The 19,584-nt window shown below is 39.8% G+C and overlaps 1 protein-coding gene across 28 annotated transcripts in view; it reads left to right on the forward strand.

Moving 5' to 3' along the window:
* The window catches only part of RBFOX2 (RNA binding fox-1 homolog 2), a 292,278-nt gene that overhangs the window by 176,421 nt on the left and 96,273 nt on the right, over positions 1–19,584 (forward strand). Inside the window, exon 1 of one of the 28 annotated variants that reach the window (XM_025283542.3) lies at positions 6,322–7,246. The exons of 26 other annotated variants lie outside the window; for them this stretch is intronic. In XM_025283542.3, coding sequence (XP_025139327.1) covers positions 7,202–7,246 — 45 coding nt within the window. In that variant the 5' untranslated portion in view covers positions 6,322–7,201. Of the gene's footprint in view, positions 1–6,321; positions 7,247–17,971; positions 18,278–19,584 lie in introns of those variants that run through there. One more of the 28 variants, XM_025283543.3, reaches the window with a different exon arrangement.

Consider the following 19,584-nt stretch of genomic DNA (forward strand, 5'->3'; position numbering starts at 1 on the left):
ACTTAATTTTTCTCCCGAGCCTTGTTCTGATAGGGGTGGCATTAATCACGTGGTACTTTGGTACTTATTATTTTCTACTTTCTCACCCCTACTGTCAGCTCTTTGAGAGCTTTCTGTATTCCTAGGACTTCACTGCTGGGGACATCTTGCTTGAATGAATGAAGGTTGACTGAACAGATAAGAGATGGTCTGTGCCTGGTGTTTAATTCATTTACCTCTGGTTTGTATTCTCAAGTAATAAAATGCAGACCCTCCCTTTTCACATACTGATGGTCGTATCTGTGTAAAAGGTACTGGCTTCATCCTTTGAGAGAAATACCAAGATGAATAGACAGGTCCCATTCTTAAAGAAATCATCCAGTTAATAAAGTATGCCTTAAAATCTATAGAAAGTGCTAAGTGCTGTTAAGTTGGCTACAGATAAAGCATCTTGAAGGTCAGACAAAAGAAAAATGATTTCTAGCTCGAAGTAATCAGGAGGAGCTTCATGGGGCAGATAGCATTTAAGGTAGGCCTTGAAGGAGTCACTTTCAGATGTGAATATTGAGTAAAGAAACAATGTAATCAAACAAAACAAGATAAAAGTCTGCCTTGATGGAGACAACAGTGGAGAGTTCAGTGTATCGGTAATTTTGGCATTTACTTGCCACTTGGAAGACAAAGAAGCAGCCCAAGGTAGAAAGTTTTGTTAAAGTAGGCATCATATCTGTTTTTCATTCTGACCATGTATTTATCAATTTTGCTGCCATCTTTTTACTGATATTACTGAAATAGCTCTCTCAAAACTTCTCTTGGTCTCCTACTTGCTAAATTCAATCACCTTTTCTACATTCTCTTTAACCTTTCTATATCTGCTTGACATTGTTAAATACTCTTATCTGGTATCAATTTATTAAACGCTTTCCCTACTGTAAGAGACACAGGATAGAAGAAAAGTAACACATGTCCTCTGTGTCCTGGCTTTTGTGAATAGTACAGAATCCTGCTTAATCTTTTAATCCTTTGTTGCTATTTCTGCCTTCTAGAAGTGTGTATTCCTTAAGATTCTATTTTCAGACCTTTGCCTTGTATCAACTGTTGTCTTTTTCCCTCTTCTTTTCCTCTGTCCCTCCTTCCCTCCCCTTCCCCCCCTCCCTTTTTGAAGCTTATGTTTGATGTTCAGGACATGCTGTGGACTAAATCATGATGACCTTAACTGTTCCTTCCATACTCCTCTTGGATCTTCGTTTCTAACCCTGACCTCTCTCTGGGGCTGCCACCTATAATTCTGAGCACTTGTGCTGTGCTGTGCTTAGTCACTAAGTCATGTCAGACTCTTTGTGACCCCATGGACTCCTCTGCCCACCAGACTCCTGTCAGTGGTGATTCTCCAGTTAGACATTTTCTATTGGATGTCCTTTCACAACTTCAAACCAGTTCATGCTTCTGACTTCCCTGTTTTAGCAATTTTATCCCTATTTGGCCAACTAGACTTAGAACCTTGGTGTTATATTTAATTACCTGCTCTATTAGACCCTACATGTTTTGTTGTTGTTCAGCTGCTCAGTTGTGTCTGACTCTTTGCAACCCCACAGACTGTAGCATGCCAGGCTTCCCTGTCCTTCACCATCTCCTGGAGTTTGCTCAAACTCATGTCCATTGAGTTGGTGATGCCATCCAACTATGTGTGAACAGTCTCCAATTCCTGTAATGTCTCCTACATCTGTTCCTTCTTTATTCCTTGTGGTAACATGTAGGTTTTACATTAATAAATCTGTCTACTGCTGTTCACTTAATTGACCTCTCCACCTGTGTTCCCCTTTCCATTCTTCCTGCAGCCACCAAAGGCCGTTTCACAAAAAGTTACTTTTGTAGTGTTCTTTCCCTCTCAGACAGTCTATAAAGGTCTGAAATACACAGCTTGATGGCCTAAGCCCTCCTCAGTGACCCTGACCTACTCCTCTTGCTTGCCACTGTTTACCCACAGTCCAATAGACTGGCCACACTGATCCCTATGTAAGTCTTACATACATCTAACTATATTATTTTGCCTACATATGTATCTTTCTTTGTCCCATCCCCTCCACCCTCATCTGTCTGTCTCAAGCTTTATCTCTTTTTGAATTTATGTGTTATTCCACTACACAGCAATCTGTGGAACCTTCGTAGCTTGCTACCAAAATCAGTTATACCTTAGGGCAGAGGTCTTTACAGTCTTTGCCAAAGCATTCTACCCAGAGGCCTAGCTAGTTATCTCTGAACACATCTTTGAACACCTATGCTATAGGTTTATGACATAGGCAGAAAGGAAAGAAAAGGAGAGAAGAAAACAAGAATGAGAGAGTAGAAGTACGAAGAATCTCAGATATTTTCTGGTTATCCAGAATTGAGTAAGTCTTGAGATCCCTAGGGTTGTAGATAGTACAGTTTACACTACAGTTACCAGCTATTCCCTCTGGCATGGAACTGCAAATTGTCTCCTTTATCTTTAGCTAAATTTAAATTTCCTGAATCTTGAGATCATTTCTAGATAGCACACTCCCTCACTAGGTCTTGTTCTCTCTATATCGTTATATTCTATTTAACAGACACGTTCTAGGTGTACCAGGTGTTGGAATTTATAGACTACATGTCTCTGCTAATGAAATACATAGAAGTATATGGAGACCATTTTCTATATTCATGTTTCTAATTGATGAGTACACAAAAACTTTAACACTAGAAAGCATTCATGATGTTGCATTGCATATTTTCTATTGGTGTAATTTGGGATTGTCAGCAAATAACTGAGCTTATTGTAGAGAATAGTCTTTTTATTCGGGGAATTTTATTTTTAATAAATATGATAGTATTTAAATCTAAAGGAAATACCTAGACTGTTTCCTCTGAGGGAGGGACACACTTAGTACTAATTTAAACTGAAAATGTTCACATTTTTTGTTTATCTTTTAAATCTTTGAAAATGGGAGAAAAATATTGAAACGATGTTCAACTTCTGACCCACATGACGAATCTCTATTAGTAACTAAGGCTCTGTTAGTCTACAGAAAGACTGTATGTCAGGAAAAGAGAGAAGCTTGACTCTTAACCCTAACATTTGTAATTTGATGTTTTGTAATATGCTTTCTTCCTGGTGAAAGATTCACCTTTCTTTCTGTAAGGAATTTTTAGAATTTTTGTTTGACTAAATTATTGGCCTTAAATTATAATTTCAAAAAATCTATAGAAAGAGGTAAGTAAAAGGGCAAGCAGAAGTACAAGGAGTTATAATTCACATATTGAAATATGTTGACATTTTTCCAAACGGCTCATTATTTAAACTATACCTGGGTACTGATTGTTTATCATCTAAATCCTCCAGTATTAAATGAGAGTTTATATTTATGTCATCATGTTAGGTAAAGCAAATGTGATAACATAGAGAATATTACTAATTTTTAAAGTTGTTGTTTAGTCGTTAAGTCGTGTCCAACTCTTTGTGGTCCCGTGGACTATAGCCTGCTAGGCTCTTCTGTCCATAGGATTTTTCAGGCAGGAATAGTGGAGTGGGTTGCCATTCCTTTCTTCAGGGCATCTTCCCAACCCAGGAATTGAACCTGTCTCTCCTACATTGCCAGGTAGATTTTTTTCAACTAAGTTACCAGGGAAGCCCAGTTTTTCAAGTACTTGTACTCAAAATAAAATCTGCTTTGATTCCCTTAAACTTAAAAAAAGATGAATTATAGAACATTAAATGCTCATTTAAATGTATTTATACAAATTCAAAGTTTATTTTAAGGTAATAAATGAAAACCACTATCCCACTCCCTAGAGGTTTTGGTTTTGTCCTATGCCTATGGTATGTGTGTATATAAATATGAACTATGTATGGCATATATTGGTGTGCATGTTAACCAATAAATTATATGTGTATATAAATATATAGCATATAACTTATATGTGAGACACATAAAGCTTATAAATTACATATGTAATTTATTCACAAACACAGAGAGAGAGAGAGAGATATGCATTTACAAATATGGAACTATAGAATTATACTTTAACCACTATTCAGCAATATAATTTTTCTCACTTAAAAATGTATCAGTCATATCTTTTCACCATGTCCGTATAGATTTATCCACAAGAAGAACTTAAAGCTACAGAGATTGGTAAGGCCCTCAATAACATATCTGGGGACACTTTCAGGTTGAAATTAAGTTAGTTGTTCCAGAGTTTGAGTTACAGTCTGTCATCTTAAATATAGTACAGTTTGGGAAAAATGCGTCTTCGGTGATTAATTCATCAGATACTGAACTGTGTTATTAACTCATGAAAGTTAAGTTTGTCAATTGTAGTTCATGGTTAACAATACCCTCTTATGGTTTATGAGTATCATCATTTTCCAGTCTTTATATCAAGGGAATCTTGATATCAGTCATATCAAGAAGGTGTAATAGTGTAATAGTGATTAAGATGCTAGTTGACAAGTGTTTGTGTGGCCAGTACCACTGTACTGCTGGAGGTGGGGCGGCAGAATGGACAGGAAGAAGAAGGATTGCAAGATTATTTGATTTGATTAGAAGGGAAATTTTAGTTTTTATTTGTAATATTCATTTATTTAAACAACATTTTATATATTTATTTATTTGGCTGCACCGAGTCTTAGGTGCGGCACATGACATCTTCATTCTTCAGTTGCAGTACTTGGGATCGTCTATCTTTAGGTGCAGCATGCGAATTCGTTGTGGCATGTAGAATCTAGTTCCCTGATTAGGGATCAAACCCAGGCCCCCTGCATTGGAGGATGGAGTCTTAGCTACTGGATCACCAGGGAAGACCCCAGGGAAAATTTAGTAAAAGGTTTTATTATAGAAACATCCCTTTTGTTATTTCTTTGTTGTTGTTCAGTTGCTAAGTTGTGTCCGACTCTTTGCAGCCCCGTGGACTGCAACACACCAGGCTTCCCTGTCCTTCACTGTCTCCCAGAGTTTGCTCAAACTCATATCCATGGAGTCAATGATGCCATCCAACCATCTCATCCTCTGTTGTCCCCTTCTCCTCCCGCCTTCAATCTTTCCCAGCATCAGGGTCTTTTCCAGTGAGTCAGCTCTTTGGATCAGGTGGCCAAAGTATTGGAGCTTCAGCTACAGCGTCAGTCTTTCCAATGAATAATTCAAGGTTGATTTCCTGTAGGATTGACTGGTTTGATCCCCTGCAGTCCAAGGGACTCTTGGGACAAGTAGAATGTATGTTACAGGCCAGGCTCAGACAATCTCTGTTAAGAATTGATGAAGCAGGGTCTCATAGTTTTAGTGGTAAGAAAGTGACACTGTGAAAGTGTTCATTAAGAGCAGCATTTAAAAAATATCATTCCCTGAGTGAGAAATTGCTCACGATGTTTAATTTTGGAGCTGTAGCTTTGTTTTGCCTTTTGGTTTTACGTGTGTACTCGTCTATTCTCCCACAAGCTGCAAATTTCTCGACAACAAAACTGTGCCTGTTCATTTCTCCATTGCTTAGCACAATACCTTGTGTATAATAGATCAGTAAATTTTTAAATTAATACTGGATTGGTTTATTATTATCCCTTATGTGTAATACACATAGAATCAGTACCAGCAATGCAAAAATAATCTAGTACGTTGCAGTGGTCCACCTGATCTCTAAGAACCGAATTATTGTAAATGCTTAACCAAGATATCTGTCTTAAACGTACTAAGGCCATTTTGACTCTTAAAAAGCAATTTCTCCTGAACAATACTAAAATAAATTGCAGTGACCATAAAAGGAGAAAAACTGCACTGAGGGTGGAGTGGACTTGGTAAGACTTAGACTCTTACAAATGCCTCACAGTTGCAGATAATCCTCATGGGTTAATCTTACTAAAACATGTTACAATATTACTCTCTCTCCAAGATTAGGGAGATCAGAGCCCCCGAAACTAATTTAGAATTATTTATCATTTTGAACTTTTGAATGTTTGCCCAAACTAGGGGATTTGTTAGCAATGATAGTTATAAATGTGCCTCTCTTACTGAGCATTTATCTTTACTTTCTGCTCACTCTACGTTCAGTTTTCTAAGAATTGCTTAGCAGTTCCCTGGTTTTACAAGGGCCGTTTAGGCTCTGAAAGCCAACTCTTTAACCTGCCCTACATTGTCAGACTGACCTAACACCTGTCTGTGTTTGTTACTGCTTTTAATATCTGTTATAGAAATATGTGTACACATGTGTGTTTGTATATAATGGTAGGGTGAGTATAGGAGCTTCCTAAAAGGGGAAAAGCAACTGGCTTTTCTGAAAAGACCTTTCCACCCCCACCTTTCTGCAGGCAACCGCACTTAATCCTTCCATGTTTGACTGGAACAGCTGAGAGAGTCTCTGGCATATCTGAAGGTCTCCAGTGGACTCATGTTGCCTCAGAGTCGGGGCCACCTTCCTCTTTTCTTGTGCTGATCCTGCCAGCTGTCCGAGCTTCTGCTGGAGCCCAGCAGAGGAGATGTTAAATGATACAAAAACATACAATGTCATGAAAGAGCTCCTTTCACTGCCTGTAGCAGTGTGACTTCATTTCTTTCCCATTTCTTGCCACAGCAGAAGGATTTTATACTGTTAATCCTAACACCTGTCTGTGCCGGAGACAGTGAGAAGGGTGTGTGTGTGTGTGTGTGTGTGTGTGTGTGTGAACGTGCATGCGCATGTGCGCAGTCCCCGCCCAAGAAGAAGTAGGGAAATAGTCCCATTTGCTTTTCCACCTCCTGGATTGGGAGTGTTCCCTCTGACGTACTTAAAGCCTGGAATATATATATCACTTTGGATCCTGGAGACCTTGTGCTTCCTACCATTTTTTGTGCCACTTTAAGGAGTCTACGATCCCTTCCTTGGCTGTCATTCTCTACCTCTTGAGTTTCTGGAGAAGTTGTCAGTTTAAAACCAACAGTAACAGCAAACCTCTAGTGTAGTTTTCAGTCTATAGCTAGTAACTCCGTTGGAACTGTCTGCTTTTCCTTGAACATTTCTTTAGTGTAGTGTTGAGTCTTACTGGGGTGGAAGCCTGGGCTGAGCCAAGCTCTTTCCTCGTCATCTGAGTCAACATACTTATCTGCGTAGGCTGGAAGTCAGCCAAGGATTTTTTGGTGTTTCCAGGTTCCTTTGGACAGGACACCCACATCAAACGAGGCAGAAGCTTAAATACTTTCTGTACTGTCTTTATCTGAAGATCTTTTCCCCCTTTGCTATGTATGGTGTATATTGTATGGATTATCAATATCCTGTTGTCCAGGTAAGCTGAGGGTTATAACTTGTTTTCTAGATAGTACTTGATTGATGTGAGAATTATATGGTGGGATGAAATGCTTATAAGCTTCCTGTCTTCTGACCTGGTACCATTCAGAGCATAGATTTCCCAAAGCTATTTGCTAATTTGCTGTAACAGGAAGTTTGATATTTATAGTATTGATGGCTGGGCAGAGGGGTGGTTGCTTTCAGTCCTAGAAGTTCTGAAGCTTCAGAGATTCTTGTGTGTGTGTGTGTGTGTGGCAGGGGGAAGGGGATTACCCAACCCACGTGTATGTATGTATGTTTTAAATACTGGGCTTGGCATTATAGTTGTAACATAACTAAGCCACAATATATATTATAGTAACTTCAGGCTCATTTTGAGTAGACTAGAGGCACAGATGGCAGTTTCCAACTGTTGCCGTAGTTGTCAGAGAGGTAATATACAGTAGAGGGCGCTCTCTCCACACTGAGCATTTTATTCTGTGATATTATTGCCATTTTAGTTATTTACTTGTTGAAATCCAGAATCATAAAAATTTAGGCCTTTATCAGCCATATTCTTGAATAACTATTTGCCTTTAAGTTAGTAGCAATATAATGAATGAAGTTGAAGTTAAGGATTATGGATTCTGATTCAAGCTATAGTATTAAACGTCCATATTCATGTTCAAATAACTTCATTTTTCTTGACTTCACTTGTATATAAAATAAAGATTGAACTAGGTTATTTTTCATATGTCATGATTCTTTGAAATATTGATTGTGCTGAAAATCTAGACTAGGAAAACAAAAATGGTCGATACAATTAATTCTGAATTATCAATACTATTTGGTTTCTCAATTTGGTTTGGTTTGTTTTCATGGCACTTAATTTTTTCTTTCAGACAGCCATTTCTCTAGTAATTAGCTCCTAAGTTGTGGTTTTGACAGAAATGCCTAGGGTTAAAGGAAGTGACAAACCCCAGTTTATCTTATTAGATAGGTTGGGCCTGAAGGCTAAACCAAGCTCTTTTTAATTGGACCTATTGGATAAGCGCTTCAGTGTAAACTCAGAGCTCTCGTTCAGGTTGTGAGCTACCAGTATGGATGTCATGTGGGAGGGGATATGGTTATGTTTCTTTAACTATATTCTAGTGCACTGGTCTATACCATATGTTTTGTTTTAGCTATATAATCTTCTATGATTTTGAGTTATTCAGATTGAGCAAGTATTATCCATAATGAGGTTTTAAAGTATTGATGTATCTCATTTATGTGTGAGCTATTTTTCTCCTGGCATAACACAATTGATTGGTCAGTGTAAAAAGTGTCGTGAAATTAGATTAAAAGCAAAACTTCTTACAAGTAAATATTGATGTGCTTTTGAAGACAGAACATCTGTGAACAGTAAATTTCTGAGACCCAGCTAGTAAAATAAGAGACTTGTAATATAAATATCAGTAATGTAAAAAAAAAAACTGAAAAGGCAAAAATGTTCCCAAAGAAGATTGAGGTGTTTAAGATTTATGAGAAAAATAAATGTAATTTGTAAATAAATTTTTCAATGTAGAAAATTGGCCATTCCCCCCAAAACTAAAAGTGGTAGAGTGGATTAAAGGGTTGTTGTTTAGAAATTATGACATATTTGATAGTCTTTACGCTAAAATTATATTCATTTATGATAAAATGAACTTGCCACCCCAAATCTTTTCATTCATTAAGATTTAGTACTGATAAATGTGGTGCTCAGGATTTAAAACTGCACTTTCCCAACTTTGCTCCATTTATTAGGTCATTCTATCTGAAATTAAGATAGCTTAGAAATGCAGGTAATGGGATACTAAAATTTAAGAGCACACTCTCCACCACATTAGGGAAATTAGTGTGATTGAAAAATGAACTTTATGTTGAAGGATCCCAAACTGTCTTATAGTCTTAATTCTGTTAGGGTAACAGGTTCTTCCAGTACATTTATAAATGTTGGTGCATTTATGATGGCTGTTTACTCTCCAAACTCATATCTCCACTATAGTTATAAAATTTTCTTTTTAGCTTCTGTCATATTCTTGTGCTTAGTTAAATCAAAGCTCTTTGTTGGCTGCTGCTTGTGGTTCTGTGCCAATGCTTGATGCAATTGGACATTATTGAGGAGGTGATTGAACAGTATTTTTTTTAAATTAAAAGTTTTGCATATTTTTTTTAGATTAAATTTCTAGAATTGCTAATGTGAAGATAATGAAACAAAGTGAATTCTCAGCATAGGGCAATGAAGTATTTTAGATACTTAACCTTTTATTGCTCCTGTGGTTCATAAAAGCATGCCTGTCTTAAGAGTGTGCAATTTAAATTAGTTATTTTATTAGTTATAATTTTTGCAGAACCAAATCTGGGCCAAATCAGGTTAAAATACAGGCAGAGTAAGTAGGTAGAGGGTTGCTAGACATGATTTAAAGGATAGTAAGTATGGTCTCCCTACCCATAAAATATCTATTTGAGGGAATTCCCTGGCGGTCCAGGGGCTTCCGCAGTGGCTCAATGGTCAAGAATCTGCCTACAGTGCAGGAGATGCAGGTTCAATTCCTGGGTCGGGAAGATCCCCTGGAGGAGGAAATGGCAACCAACTCCAGTATTCTTGCTGGGAAAATCCCCTGGACAGAGGAGCCTGGCTGGCAACAGTTCCATAGGGTCGCCAAAAGTTGGATGTGACTGAACTACTGAACCACACATGCATGCCGGGCAGTCCAGTGTCTAGGACTCCACACTTTCAGTGCCAAGAGTTTGGGTTCAATCCCTGATCCAGAAACTAAGATCCCTCAAACCTCACAGTGTGGCCAAATCAGAGGGAAATCTATTTGAGAAACTGGTTTTGAAATTAGTCTTTTGGAGTGTACATTTACCGCCTCTGACTGAATGGTTAAAATATAACTTGTTAGGATGGCTACTGTAAAAACAAAAAAAAGGAAGAAAAACAGAAAGTAACAAGTGTTGGCAAGGATGTGGTAAGATTGGAACCCTTGTGCATTTGTTTATAAGAATGTACAGCTACTGTGGAAAACTGTTTGATGGTTCCTAAAAAATAAAAGAATTACCATGTCTGTGGTTCTGCCTCTTTAGATTCAACCGACCACTGATTGTGCACATATTCAGTAAAAAAAAAAAAAAATCCCCATGTAGGTGAACTTACAGTAGTTCAAACTTGTGTTCTGCAGAGCCCCACTGTATTTAATACCACAGAACCATATAAATGACTAAGATGGTAAATTCATATTATGTGATAACTGGTTGCAAGTTAGGGGTTCATCTTTTATCAGTTTTTCCTGAGGCCACTGTACTTAACCTGCCAATCACCCGTATTGGCAGTGGTTGTCATTTTGAGGTGAATTGAGCAGTTGGAGGGAGAAGAAGCAGAGTCTTACATTTGGGGGTTGCAGCTGTGTATCATGGTTTGAGAGTTAAAGTACAGCTTGAGGATATTAGGCCTCTGGAAGATCGAGAGACAGAAGTGACCTGTTTAATAAATACATTAGAGAATGTTAAGAGAATGCTGGGGGCTGTATAGAGTGCTGTAGAGTGAGCTAGACCAAAGACTGCCCACTTCCTTGTGGGCAGATGACCTTGATGTAGAGGGATATATACATACACTTTAATTTCTCATTTTGAATTAGTTGAGTACATACTATGTGCCAGATACTATGCCAGGCACAAGGATTTAGTGGTGGAGAAAACCAGCAGAATCTTCAGTAATTTAGTAATAGACACATGGCATATTTTATTATTGGAAAAACAGTACAGTTCAGTTTTCACAGATTAATCATGTATTTTCTTGTTAATCTGGTTATTAATAAATATGTTTATGTCCCATCCCTTTTAGTATTTGTCTAAGAACCATTTCCTTAATCTCTCAGAGAATACAGAGAATGTACACATAATTTCATTTGTATATATGACTCAGTTTAGAGTTTGGGATAATTTAAAGAGATTTAAAGAACATGTTATGCAACTCTAAGTTAATTGTTTATGAAGTTATATTTTCTAGTTTCTCTGGCCTCACTTATGTCTTAGTGTGTAGTACTTGTGATCTTGTTCTAAAGGTTTGATTTTGGGGAGACAGGAAATAAATTGAGGATTATTTGGTTTTTATAAGCATTTAAGGTCCAAAGCAGTTAATGTCAAATTTTGCTCTCACCTTTTGTTCTAGAATGAGTTATATATAACTGAACTGTGCCTAAGCCAGAGAAAATGAGCTAGGATATAATATAATTATCTGTAATTTGGCATCATTTATATTAAAGGGAATGCTGGGGCAAGTGATATTAAAGTAGTATTGTCTTAGAGATGCTTCTGCAAAGGTATTTATATCTGTTAGGTGTAAATGGTTATTTACACTTAGGATTATGGGTGAGGGGGCTGTGCAGTGAAGAGCTTTTATACTAGCAAGTCTTTACTGTCGCAGGAAATGCCATCTCTCTAATGTTGCCTTTCACCTGGGTGTTAGCGGCAGCCTGGGAAAGTATGCCTTCTGGTCAGGGACTCTCGGACCTGGTTTTAGAGCATTGCTGCTGAGTGGGTGGGAGGTGGGGAGGTTGCGTCCTGTCTGTGCGAAATTGTGAGGAGCAAGGTACCTGAAGTTGTGAGTTGTTTTTTTTTTTTTTTAATCAGTAATTGTTGTTTTGTATACAATCTACACTATTCTAATAAAGTCGAAAATAAGGCCTTTCTCCCATTCTCTCATCTTGTACATCTTCCTTTCCCCTTCAGATTTCTAAAATGCTAAAGTAAATTTATAAATTTAAAGATATTTCCAAGTACTCTCTGGGAAGAAAAGATTGCTTTTATAGTATATTGATAACCACAGAGATGCTTTTTGTTCTTAGGTACCCTCTATGGATATATAAATGGCAAGAGGTAGAAATCAAAGCATTACACAGTTTGATTTCATGAAACATTATCCACTAAATATTTAGGTGCTGGGTTAGGAACTGAGTTAAGAGTGTGAAACACAAGTTCTTACCATCAGATTGCTCACAGTCTGTTCCAAGTTATACAGGAACAATATGAACTGTGGCTCAGGTGCCAAGGCACAGGGATAAGGGGTCCTTAACTCACGTGTGGGTGCAGGTTAGGGCAGCAAAGGCTTTTTGGAGCATGGGATGCCTGAAATGAGAAACAGAAAAGAACAGAGGAGTTGTAGAGGAACTAACCCCACACGGTGAAGTGTGGTAGGAGAAGAGAAAGGCGCTGAGTGGGGAGAGGGGAAGCAGGGGCTCTGGACAGGTGGCCTGAAGCCACGCTGTGTGTGTTAGGTGCCTCCTTAACTATTAGGACTGTCCCGCTTGTTAGGCTGTGGGCAGTAGTTGAGGATTTTAACCAGGGAAGTGGCATGATGAGATTTCAAGCCCTGGCAGTGGTGAGAGGCCTGCACAGGAAGAGGGGTAGACCAAAGGCAGAGAGCTAGTAGGAGGCTGAATGCAAAATAATACGGTCAGAGCCGAATTTGTGGTGCCAGGCTGAAAAGAAAGGGCAGATTTCAGAGAAATCAAAAGGACTTGCATTTGGTTTGGTGTGGTATCAGGTGAGAAGGAGGAGTCCTGGAAGGTCTCCAGACTTTCCATCAGATTTGGGTTTAAATCTGGGCACTTCGGCTTGCCAGCTCGGGTGACTTTGGGCGAGATACTTAGCCTCACCTCATCTTAGTTCCCTCCTCTCTGCAAAGGAGATTAAAACGTCTTGTCCTGAGGATGAAGTAAGCTAAGAATATATGTAGTGTCCTGATAAGAAGCCACCAGAGTAAGTTTTCAAGAAATGATACCTCTTACCGGTTAGCAAGTTTAACCACATTTCACCAAGTAAGACATGGCAGAGTGAGCCCTAGAATCCAGGCTTCACACACACAGGAATGTTTATCTCCTTTGTCCTATGCACCCCCAGTGCCTGGCACATGATAGACACTCAGATGTTTGCTAAATGAATTATTGATTCCATTTTGAGAATTTAATTTGGACTTTTAAAATAGAGAAATCTGTTGAATATCTAAATGGTAGCAACCATTGTTCAGCATTTGAATAATTTCGTCTGGAGTTCAGGAGAGATGTCTGGAATGAACATAGCAATGTGGGGGGTCACCAAGGTCAGTGGGTAGTAGTTGAAGCAGTGGAGTGGTTACACCACCCAGAGCAAGCATGTTGGTCAACAGAAAGCCTTGGAAATTAAGGACCATTGCTTAACTTTTTTGAGTTGTGTACCTTTTTGAAAATCTGATGAATACCGTAAATCCTCTCTGCACAGAATTGCACATAAGAAAACAAATTTCCACTGGGCTACCTGTGTGAGGAACTATATACTCAGTACCTTGGTTAAGGACCTGTGGTATGTAGTTATGCTATGCTAAGTCACTTCAGTCGTTTCCAACTCTGTGCGACCCCATAGACGGCAGCCCACCAGGCTCCCCCGTCCCTGGGATTCTCCAGGCAAGAACACTGGAGTGAGCTGCCATTTCCTTCTCCAATGCATGAAAGTGAAAAGTGAAAGTGAAGTCGCTCAGTCGTGTCCGACTCTTAGCGACCCCATGGATTGCAGCCTAACAGGCTCCTCTGTCCATGGGATTTTCCAAGGAAGAGTACTGGAGTGGGGTGCCATTGCCTTCTCCAGTATGTAGTTAAAGAGGTCTGAAGATGGCATGTCAAACAATACCAACATTGAAGGTTGGCAATTAAAGCTATGGTTTTTCAAGTAGTCATGTACGGATGTGAGAGTTGGACCATAAAGAAGGCTGAGCACCAAATTAATGCTTTCAAATTGTGGTTCTGGAGAAGACTCTTGAGAATCCCTTGGACAACAAGGAGATCAAACCAGTCAATCCTAAAAGAAATCAACCGTAAATATTCATTGGAAGGACTTACGCTAAAGCTCCAATACTTTGGCCACCTAATTTGAAGAGCTGACTCATTGGAAAAGCCCTTGATGATACTGGGAAAGATTGAGAACAGGAGGAGAAGGCGGCAACAAAGAATGAGATGGTTAGACGGCATCTCTGATTCAATGGACATGATTATGATGAGCAAACTCCAGGAGATAGTGAAGGACGGGGAAACCTGGCGTGCTGCAGTCCACTGCGTCCCAGAGTCAGAGACTACTTAGTGACTAAACAACAACAATAACAGAGGAATAAGAGTAAGGTGAGGAAGCGAGTGAACAGGGAAAGAGGAGAATCAGGAAAGACTGGTGTCATTTGAAGCTGAGAATAAAAGTTTCCAAAAGGAGGGAGTGCCAGATGCCAAAGAAGATATAACCTGTCCATTGAATTTGGCCATCTGAGGTCTTTCTTTGGTGACTTTGATAAGATCAATTTCCACTGAGTGTTATGGGGGAAAGGAAGCTAGAGTTCCGGGGATTACATGAAGCCCCCAGGAAACAATGAAGACATTGAAACGACTAGGAGAAGTTCATTTGTTTATTTACCAGATATTTATTGAGTACTTGCCATATATTAGGCCCTGTGCTGGAAGCTGAGGGTTGATCCTTGAGGGTGGACATGGTCTCCTCCCTTAGCTGACATTGATTGTCTGTTTGCCTGCCTGCCTCCCCAAAGCCTTCCCTTCTGCCCGGAAAATGCCCTGAAATGAGTTTCTCCTTGGTACACCACTGGGCACACTCAGCCACCAGGGGACTTCAGGCATTTTGCTGGGTCAGATCCAGGCTGTTCAGTTGCTCTTCTCTCTCTTGGGCACGAGGGAGCAGGTTGTCCTCTATAACTACAGCCTTTAAAGTCAGGGACGTGCATCAGAATAGCCTTGAGTTTGTGCATTGCTCACTAGAATCAGTGAATTTATGAAAATTATTTTAATATTTTCAAGTTGATTATCTGCAACATAAAATACTGGTCCTAAGTGTGGAAAAGAGTCATGAATACCAGACCTAAGGAAACCTATATCCTAGGCTTTTTGCATGTGGGAATCCCTCATTTTTATTAAAAAAAAAAAAAATCTCTTGGGGCTTGTTGTCTTTCCATATGTATGAAGGTTTGCAGACTTCAAGACAGCTATGGTTTTCATAATAGTAGCGTGTGTGAGTGTGTGTGTGTGTGTGTGTGTGTCTGTGTCTGTGTGATGTGGAATGAGGGACGCTGTCTTCTCGGTGCCCCGGGTTTTTGGCCCCTAGCACTGTCATGGGCCAGCGGATTCAGAGAATGGTATACAGTGATTCTCAGTTTATTTCTTATATTAGAACTGAAAGCATAATTATCTCATGAATATGATTTAGATTTTCCCCAAAGCACACTGCATTGCCCTTGCTTCCAGTGAACTCTTTTCTGCTTCTTCACTTTGTCTTTCCCTAATAGCTCAGTTGGTAAAGAATCCGCCTGCAATGCAGGAGACCCCGGTTTGATTCCTGGGTCCGGAAGATCCACTGAAGAAGGGATAACCCACTCCAGTACTCTGGCCTGGAGAATTCCATGGTCTGTAAAGTCCATGGGTTCACAAAGAGTTGGACACAACTGAGCAGCTTTCACTTTCACTTTGTCTTTACAGTTTTTTGTCTGCATTTTATCTCCAGATTGACTTTTCAGTCACAGATTCAGAGAATGTAATATATTCTATCTTGTAGATCATTTCTAAAAATGTTAAATAAGAACAAGTCCAGAACTGATCCATCCCTTTTCTCTTAATGTTGTTCTTCCTAATGTTAAAAGATCCTATTCTTTTGAACGTATTTCTTTACACGTATACTAAAAGTAACACGCCCAGAGTAGTGCCTGGCGTATTATAGGGACTCAGTGAATAGCTATGACTGTGCCAGGCTCTTCAGGTTGTTCGGTAGTTTCTGTGTTTTCCGAATTGTTAAAATGGTTACTAATTTGGATGGGAGCATAGGGTTGCAAAGAGTTGTACACATCTGAGTGACTAACACTTTATGATGATCTTATATTGGCAGTGTGCCAACCAACACTGTTATATGTACATTGTTTTTAAAGCCTGGTTATATATTTTGCCAAATAATCCTCATTGAGACAGAAAAAACTTCCTGTATTCTCAGTGCAATTTGTGATTTTTAATTTTGATTTTTTTATGCATTTATTTTAAAAATAGGAAGCTTAACTTTGGAATTAATCTCTTTGCCCTTCAGGTAATCTATTAGAGATTATAACATAAATATAGCATAAATTATAAAATAAGAAACTTAATATAGGATCTTATTTATTAGAATACTAAAAAAATAGAAAATTGATACTGTTATGAGACAAATGTCATGAACTCATCAAACATTCACATAGATTACTTTATTTGAATATTTAATAATACAAAGTAGGGAAGTAGGAAGATTATGACATTTATATTCAGAGGTCAAAGACTTTTCCAAGATCACTTATTTTCCAAGATCACTTATAAAAGGCAGAATTAGGACTCTGACCAGGGCTTCTGAACTGAATCACACCTCTGATGCTTTTTTTTTATTATGGCTTTTTATTGTGTGTGTGTGTTCAGTCTCTCAGTTGTGCGACCCCCACAGACTATAGCCCTCCAGGCTCCTCTGTCCGTGGAATTTTCCTGGCAAGAGTACTGAAATGGGTTGCCATTTCCTCCTCCAGGCACTCTTCCCCAACTCAGGGATGGAACCCACATCTCCAGCATCTCCTGCATTGGCAAGCAGATTCTTTACCACTGAGCCACCTTAGTGAAAGTCGCTCAATTGTGTCCAACTCTTTGCAACTCCATGGACTGTCAGCTACCAAGCTCCTCAGCAGACAGTCCATGGAGTTTTCAGGCAAGAATACTGGAGTGGGTTGCCATTTCCTTCTCCAGGGGATCTTCCCAACCCAGGGATCGAACCCAGGTCTCCCGCCTTGCAGGCAGACGCTTTACCATCTGAACCACAGGGCAGCCCTTAAATAAAACCTGATTTTTTAATAAGAGAACTTAAACTCATATTTAATAAACATTCTCCCACATCTCCTGTATCTCTACCACTGTATAGTAGCAATAACTAGTAATAGCAATGACATAGTTTTCCATTGTATGTATAAGAAAGGTTTATGTTTTTCACTAGAGGCTGAGGAGCACAAAAGGTGAATTCTCAGTTAACCAGAATTTGTAATGAAGCTGGAAGCCTTGAACAGTCAAATTAGTATCCACCCTACGTTTCATAAGCCGTCATGTTTGTAGACACCTTTTTCAGAATCCCCAGGTTTTTTACAGTGGAAAAAATATGCACTTAAATTACCTCCCTTCTCTCTTTTGGTCCTTTGAAGTCTTTAGGCTGATTTAGGACAAGCAGGTTCTTGCATATTTCCATTCCTTGAAAACCTTCCAGTCAACTGTCATTGAGCAGCTTTTCTCATCTTTTATTAAATCCACTGCATCTATAAACTATACATCCGTGGAAATGTTTTTTTTTTTTTAATAATTTCTGTCTTATTTCATATTATCAGGTATTCTTAGATGGAACATTTTAAATCTGTACTATGATAGGCTGCCCTGAATACTTCCTGTGCTATATAATTAATGCCACCATCGCAGAATCTCACTCCTTAAAATATGCCTGCACATGGCGCCTGCCCTTGCCTCTCTCCCCCTCCTTCCCTCCTCTCCTCACACACACACACATACACACACGCACACACGCACGCGCGCGCGCGCAAAGCACACACCGAACTGCCATTCTCCAGCAGGCCTGTTTCTGGAGTTGGGAGATGTCAGCCAGCCAGGAGGGGGTGGGGGGAGGAGGAAGAGGTGGGGCTCTACTCTGATTAATTACCTTAGGCATTCAGGGGTGGGGCTTCCTTCAGCCATCTGCCTGAGATATGGGAGGGAGCTGGAGAAGGAAGGAGGGGGAGAGACTGCCAGAGAGGAAGAGAAAAGAAAGGAAGAAACACTAGAAAGAAAAAGGAAGGAAAACGAGATAAAGGGAGAACAATCACCCGCCCTTAACAAGCTAGACTGGGGGGGGGAGGGGGGTGGAAAGAAAGCCGTGGAAGGTGTCCCCCCCAGCGCAACTGCTCTGAGTGTTCATCATCCATTCCCTTTGGTTTATGGAGAAAAAGAAAATGGTAACTCAGGTAAGATCTGTGTTTGCTCCTTTCGTTTCTTTTCTCGTTTCCGAGATCTAAAAAGAGCTATGCGGGTGGGGCAGAGTCACCAGAGTTTTAATTATTATTGTCTTTTTAGAAAGGGTCAAAATTATTGTTATCAGCTGGAAAGCTAGTCTGTGCCTGTTGTGGGTCCGTGAGAGAGAGAGAGTGTGAGTGTGTGTGTGTGTGTGTGTGTGTGTGTGTGTGTGTGTTGTATGCGTATCCTTTATTCTCCCCCTCCCTTAGCTCCATAGCAGATTCCTGTTTCCTGTACTGTGCAGCTGTGGCTCAGGAAAGACCCTGTGGGGATTTGTCTACCTCTTTGTCTGGGTTCTGAGAAGAGGGAGGGAGAGAGAGACTGCAGAGGTAGGAAGAGATTCTTGTAGACGGCCAAAAAGAGGGGAGCGGAATTGACTTCCTTTTAAGAATAGCAGAAGAATCTGTGTTGTAGGGAAATCCGATTTCAGATTCACTTAGGTGTCTCCAAAGAGGCGATGGAATTGCAGTTTGCTGCCTTTGCTCTAAAGGGCTTATTAAAAATGAAGGCTTGAAAAAAATACGTTTGATTTTCATGTCTTTGTTACTGCATGGTTTGTTTTCCGTGAGAACTGTAGAAGCATCCAGGTGCAGCACAGGCAGATTAGAGCCCTCCCTGGCAGGAGAGCAGGTCTGAATGTATAAGTGACAGTCACGGGGGCATTAAAAGACATCTGAAGGAGAGGGAGTAGGAAATGGAAGACCTCCCTCCCGGTCCCTCCCTCCCTCCCTCCCTCTCTCTGCCTGTCTTTACTTGTGCCAAGCAATATCTGCATTTTAGCAAGTCATTCCTGACAAAAAGAAAGGTGAATACTCTTCCCTGATTTTCCCTGGTGGTGCTCTTTTTCCTTTTGGCATCCTTCCGTATGATCCTTTTACCCATTTTTCTTTATACATAGGTTGAGAGGAAATGATGCGGCCGTGATTTATCAATTAGAATCATTTGCATTGTTGCATTGTAGAACTTCATATTCTTTGGTCTCAGACTTAGGATGCATTTCACTACAGGTTTTATGCTCTGTAGGGAAATTTCATCACTGGACAGTGCTTTCCTTTTAAGGAGGTTGCCCCCCTTTTTTGTATTCTCTTGTCTGTCTTCCTCTCTAAGTCACCACCGGAGGGCGAGAGAGTCAGCTGGCTATTTGGATAGAGGCATGATTTTAGGAGCTGGAGCCCTGTTCCATTAAATGTTATATAATGCCCTGCAGTGCTGTTTGGAAGGAGGTAAAGCTTTAGGGAGGTTTTCCCAACGTGACCTG

This window comes from Bubalus bubalis, chromosome 4 (assembly GCF_019923935.1).
Source record: "Bubalus bubalis isolate 160015118507 breed Murrah chromosome 4, NDDB_SH_1, whole genome shotgun sequence".
NCBI lineage: Eukaryota > Metazoa > Chordata > Mammalia > Artiodactyla > Bovidae > Bubalus > Bubalus bubalis.